The sequence below is a fragment of the Gavia stellata genome, chromosome 3 (genome assembly GCF_030936135.1).
Source record: "Gavia stellata isolate bGavSte3 chromosome 3, bGavSte3.hap2, whole genome shotgun sequence".
Classification (NCBI taxonomy): Eukaryota; Metazoa; Chordata; class Aves; order Gaviiformes; family Gaviidae; genus Gavia; species Gavia stellata.
The window spans coordinates 52,342,426-52,348,971 of record NC_082596.1 but is presented as its reverse complement, the minus strand read 5'-3'; the positions used below and the strand labels follow the sequence as shown (position 1 = coordinate 52,348,971).

The 6,546-nt window shown below is 35.1% G+C and overlaps 1 protein-coding gene across 1 annotated transcript in view; it reads left to right on the top strand.

The window, feature by feature from the left end:
* The first annotated feature begins 711 nt into the window (after positions 1–711).
* RBBP8 (RB binding protein 8, endonuclease) overlaps positions 712–6,546 on the top strand; it is a 36,705-nt gene continuing 30,870 nt past the window's right edge. Inside the window, exons 1-2 of the mRNA XM_059836302.1 lie at positions 712–823; positions 6,119–6,161. Of these exons, the coding sequence (XP_059692285.1) occupies positions 712–823; positions 6,119–6,161 (155 nt within the window). The remainder of the gene's footprint in view (positions 824–6,118; positions 6,162–6,546) is intronic.

The following is a 6,546-nucleotide window of genomic DNA, read 5'->3' as shown; positions in this document are numbered from 1 at the left end:
GTTCTGAGTTGTGTAGGCAGTCTGGCTTTTAAGACAGGGCTGTCTGACTTTGATAGTTCTCCTCAAATGCTAGGGTTTTTTCGATATTTATAAATTTTGAGATTACTCTCCTATTTCCTTTTCATCAGGGAGTGGGAGTAATTTCAATGTAGAATCACAAAGACTTCAAGGGGATGTGAGCTTTTCTTTGTAGAAGGATGTCATTTGAATTCATGTTTATGTCAAGGATGCATTTACACAAATATATCTCTGATAACATTTTTGACAAATGCTTTTGCTGACAGCAAGATTTTGGAAGCATGGGTTACCTTTGGAAAACATGAATACTGTTTAACTGTAGCTTTACGTAGGAAAAGAATAGACACTCCAAAGCATCTTAATCTAATTTTAAGTTCATAGCGGGGGGCGGCGGGGAGGAAATTCTGTTGGTTTATAATTACTTGTAGGAAAATACTTAGCATCTTCCACACTTTCAGGGTGACTGCCAGTGTATAAGTACAACTCGACAAGGGTAGGCAGTAAGCTTTGTATTTCATCCATGGCTGAAAGTTATACTCTTATAAATGCAAACATAAGTGTTGTCGATCTGTCATTACAGGCATACACCTGTCTTCAGAAACAGCTTCATAACTATGTAATTTAAAACTTAAAGTGTGAGAGTGAGCCAGTTCTGCAAATAAGTCAAAGAAGTTGGGAGCAGAAAAAGGCAAAATGAATGCATCTGGAGGAAGCTGTGGGAGCCCTAGTTCTGCAGAACCTACTGGAGATTTCTTCAAGGAATTGTGGTCCAAGCTGAAAGAATGTCATGATAAAGAAGTACAAGGTAAATTGTTAAAGTTGGGGTTCACAGAAGGCTGTTTGTTACCACAGGAAAACTTTGAACCTGAGTACTGCTCCCTCTGCATGGAACTAAATAGATTTTTAATGTCTTATGTTATGCAGAAAATTGGACTGGATGATTACAAATGATCCTTACAGATTGACTGCCTAAGCCTGGTTTAACAGGATTAGATTTAAACTATCAACAAGTATAAACTATTTGCTAGCTCAATGAAGAAAAAGTAACACAATGTTACATGGGTTCTGTGTTTGTTTAGGTAATATTTCAACATTACTTTACCTTTAATGGATTATCATTCAAAGTTTCCAAATCAAGTTATTCAATGGAATTTTTTACTTTTTATTTTTTGCCTTTGGGTTTAGTCACTTCAGATACATTAAAATGGTTTGCATTGTTTATTTCCCCTAACTTGTGCAAAATACCACTGCAGTTTAGTATTACTGAAGTGAGAAGTATTTCTTCATTTTTTTAGTGTTCTAAATTTTCTCAACAAAATTTATAATAGAGTTACTTATTCTTACATTATATTTTGTGACCTGTGATATCAGTTTCACTATGGATTATCTATTAGTGTCTGTTCATTCTTCAGTAGTGCAGGAAATTAATAACACTCGGAGCAAAGATGAATTATTGCACCATATATTTATATTCTTATTATAATATTGTTTCACAAGTAATATTCATAAAATGTTTTGCTAAAAATACTTCATAAGAAGTTAAGATTTTGTTCTTCTAATCTTAAATCACACGATCCATTCTTTTGGATGGAATTAGAACAGTATTTGACTGAATCTTCCAACAAGCATATCCTTATGCATGAAATAGTATTTATATTAGGCTGGAATAAAAGCAGGTGAGTTTTTGTGAATTAAGAGCTTTAGTCATGCAGCAAATCTCTGTAGCCAGACCATTCCAGTGGCCTTGGTCATTTTCACCAGCCTCAAAAGAGTTCCAGGTCTGTCCATTAGGTCCAGTTATATCATCACTTCTTAATTTCAAAAACTGTGGGGGATTGTTTTATAATGTATAAATGTTTCATACCTCCTACTGAAAGTCTTGACTCAACAATTTGCAACACTGGGCCTTGACACTTTGTGTTAGCAATTTAAAAAAAAAACAAAACAAAAAAAAAAAAACCCAAACAAAAAAACTTCTATCATTTTGGCAACTGAAGGGAAAGATGTACCAGATAGTAACATTTTGTTACATTAAAAAAGTATGTGTACCCTTATGAAATACAATTTGATATTGTGTCCCAAAAACATTCTTATTATTTTTTTGACTTTTGCGTTTTGGGTTGGTTTTTTTTTTCCCCCTCAATTCTTGATGGTTCTTTTCAGAATGGGTGTGATGTCAACTGCAGATAAATGCGGAAGTACTGACAGAATGGGATCTGGCAATCTATGGCATGTCTGAGCAACAAAAACTGAACAAACAAAAAGCTCTAATGTAGAGGGTAATGTTAAGTGACCCCTTCTCTAGTTTCTTGGGATGTGCAGCACATGATATTAAAGTGTTGGTTTTCTTTATACAAGTGAAGATACTCTTTAGAATGCATGCTAGGTGGGGCCAGATAATTTTGCCACTAGGCAGTCTTTTTCATGCCTAGCCCTTTGTCAGTATGTCCTGCACCGTGTTAGGTAAAATTAGGTCTTCCATGATAACATCAAAGACATGCCTGAAGGATAGTTAATTTTTTCAAAAGGTGGGGATCCTCTTATAGAAAATGCTACTGGAAGATATTTTAGAAACATCAAACAGAGGCTTGCCTGGACTTTGCTGGTTTCTGAAGTCTATAAATAAGAATTAAAATTGACTCATGAGTTTCCAATCTAAATGTCAGCAAAAAATTATTTTAAAGATGGTGGAAGGTGGATTAAGGGAAAGTTAGCAGTTGGAGAAAACGCTTTCTGCATGTACAATGCACAATGTACTGAACACTGTAATTGTGGAATTCTTACTGTTTATTACGAATCCATGAAAAGTAGGATTTATGACACATGAGCTTGAAATGGTCAGGCATATTATACAAGTTATAATATTTATATATCTATAGAATATAGACTAGAGAATACTTCACACTCATACAGTTTGAAATTGATTTTATTTATTTATTTTTTAAAAATGTTACTATATTGTAAAGGGTGTATTTTTTCCACCATGTTAGCTAAACAAACCCAGCTTCTTATTCTTTTAAACTGATCACTTGCAAAAAATTCCAAATTTTGGCCCTCTTCAGACAAAATAATTATCTTTTTTTCTCAAATTCATTATGTGACAATGGGTAGGACACCTACAACCCAGTTTCCAAAGATGTTGAGCATAGTCCATGTCAGTTAACTTTTCATGGAATTCAGAAGTGCTCAGCAACTCAGAATAATGGTCATTAAAACTGTATTTACTTTTTATTTCCTACTTGTAGAATGTGTGGGATACTTGCATAGTGCTCACAAATTAGAAAGGAATTTAATAATGCTGTTTATAAAGTGACTAATTTCTGCAGGTGTTAATACTTGCATCTAGCTCAGAATAATTATATGGATACTTGCTGCATGTGGGTCTTAGCAACTTTGTTCCTGAGGATGAATTCAAGTCTAAAGCTCTATGCTAAAAAGAAACATATTTCAGCATAGAAATGTGAGGAGAGTTTTGTGTACAAGAAATAGCCTAGGTTTTTTCAATTATTCCTTAACTCTGAAAAGCAGAAGATAATCAATAGGGAAAAAAACTGTAGTCACAGATGCAGAGAAAATTATGAGGAAAGCAATCACATTTATAGATTGCAGTAGGAAAGGAAATGGCTGGAAGCTCCTCAAAAGTAAATAATTATAGAAGACAGGGCTGGAAGGGATCTTAGGAGGTCATCTAGTCCATCTCTATACCCTTAAGGTAGGATTATGTCTGTGTCATTGCTGACAGAAGCTTGTCCAACCTGTTCCAAGAAAACTTCAGCGATAAAATTCTGCAGTCTTTCCAGGCACAGTCAATTTTAAGAAACTGTATTTAATGCATTTGAAAATTTATCAGAACAGGAATTGTCATAGCTATTAATTGAAATAGTACAGGTACATAGTCTAATGAAGTTGCAAGTTTCATAAGATAGAGTTGTGCGTTTAATTAAGCTGCCTAATGATAGTTTAAAAAAAGTCTCCATCACTTTAATGGGCACGGTGTGTCATTTACTAAAGCACTTATGAGCTTTAGGTAATGTAGATTTATATAGTCTGCAGCTTGTCTATTCCATAGAAATATTGTGTGAAAGATAAAATGGAATTGGGAATGTACATAGTGTAGCTTCACGGAAGTTTATATGCTCACTAGAGTATTAAATAAGGAAATCTGAAAAAGCCAAGCTGTCTTAATGAGTATGCTTAAAACTTCCCAATGCTCTGGAAAAGCAAGACGAAGAGATTACACCCGATGTAGTAATTCAATGCTTTTGGATAAATGTAACAAATTGGTTTCCTGCCTTCTCATTGCATTCATTTGAATTAAGAAAAAATGCAACCTTTAACTAGTTTGGTTCCTCCTGAATTCAGGTGAGAGGGGAGATAGTGTTACCTGTAGCACAGTACTGGGCCTTTTGAGTGCTGCCTCTTCAATTTGCGGCTCAGGTTGCCAATGTTACAATCCTAAATACTTGCTGAACAGACTACCTGTTCATACAGGAGATGCAATGTTGTGCAGCTTCATTCCTTCCAATGGGCGTGGAGCAGCATTAAAGCATGCTTTATAGGGGTTCTAATTGCAGATGTCTAATTGACTTGATGAATAGCAACTACTTAAAAAAATAAACCCTCTTTCTATGCTGATCTGCATGATAGAACATAACATCTCACAGGTGTTGAACATTTATAGCAAGATTTCTTTTATCTCTATTTCCTAAGAACTTGGTTTTTTAAGTAGTCTTTGTGTGTTTTTACCTCATTGTCTCACTGGCATCTTGTAGCAGTCAGTGGCATGGGTTCACTGAGGATCTGGCTGGGCTGACTGTTACATTATAAGTAACCTGAAGAGTGAACCTTCTCAAGCAAGTAGTTTTCTCCTTTGAGCTGTTCCCAGTTGAGTGTGGTAGGGGAGAGAAAAAAGAAGTCTATTAGCTGCCTTAACTGACATTTTCTATAGTAAGATGTGGTATCGGGTATGTGTTTTGGTTTAAATTCAAAATTGTCAGAAGTTTTCTTAAAAGTGTTCTGGTGTCATAAGTTTATCATATTATCCTAAATGACTAATGCTTTTGCAAGAAGCTCACAGGACACCTCCTGTTCAAACTGAAGTGGCTCACAACTTTTTATAGTTTGAAGAAAATATGGCGTTAGGGAAAAAATTGCATTACGTTACTTTCTGATGTCTTACGAAAATTTATTTGTAATTACGAAAATGTTATACCATTGGAGTCTGATTATTTCTGACCATTTATTTAGAGTAGGAATGGCCAGCTTGTGTGTGTGGGTAGTATCACAAGAATTTCCATAGCACTGCATTCCACTTGTTAAGCTGTGCCGTCCTTAAAGTATCTTTATCTTCCTGCCCCTATGCACATACATATATGCACCCAAAACCTTGCAAGCAGGTTGGGTGGACTGCTCTCTAGCCCCTGGGCTGTCAGCTGGCTGCTCCTGCTGAGAGCATCAGTTGTATTTGCAAATGTTTTTACTTTGCTACAGAATATACATTTTAGAGTGTGTGGGAGAAGGGCCACAGGTGAAATATCATTCCTCATTTAACCTTAAGATGTTCCAAAGAAGCTTTGGCTGAGAGGGTCTGGTAGTGTACCTCCGATAGAGTACGTTGTCCTTTTGTGCTTTAAAACCTTGAATTGTGTATTGTTAATGTTTCCTTTATACATATACGTTGTAATACATTTTTCAGTTCAGTGGTTGGATGCTACATTTCAAGTGTAGTATTATGCATTTATGTGTACTCAGAACATATTTTATGCTACTTATGTAGGCATAGTCAATGAAAACATATTGACAGTGCTTGGTATTCATGTGTGGTTTTTTTTTTACAAAGGTGTTTTTATACCTGTTTAAGTAGGAATCTGTGTGCTTGTTTAAGAAGTCCCTGTTTCCTAGGGATCATAATAGCTATATTTGTTTCCAAGATCCTGTACAACATACTCAAGAAGTCCAGAATGAGCCATTTTCTCTCAAATTAGTGACATTTTGTCTCTCTTTTGCAGATGTCGTTGTCAAAAGGAGAGTTAGTTCATTGTTTCACTCATTTTTTGAATTGGAATTCTGTAACATGTATTTTCTTCTTTCTACTTTTCAGGCTTACAACTGAAAATATCTAAGTTGAAAAAGGAAAGATGCATGTAAGTACTCATCCTATGATCTAATATATTAATGGAGAGTCTGAGTACCATTAATGAGCTGTAATCCTTCAGACGTGTGCAAAACTCTGCTCACTTCAATTCAGCTGAAGTCATCTAAAGATATATGTAACTATTTATAGGGTATGTAATCTGAACACTAGGTTTGCCTTCCTTGAACAAATGACTTGTAAGGTTTTCTTATCTACAGTATTTCTAGGATGCTAATCAAGATGTTGACACTTCTAATACAAAAGATAATTAGGGAGATATTTTAAAACTGAGTTCAAATCTATAAGAAAGAAATAAGTGACAAGACAACAAGCCAACTTTTTTTAGAATTTTTATTTTGCTACGTTTGCCTTTAGTATCAGGTGTTGTGCCTTAA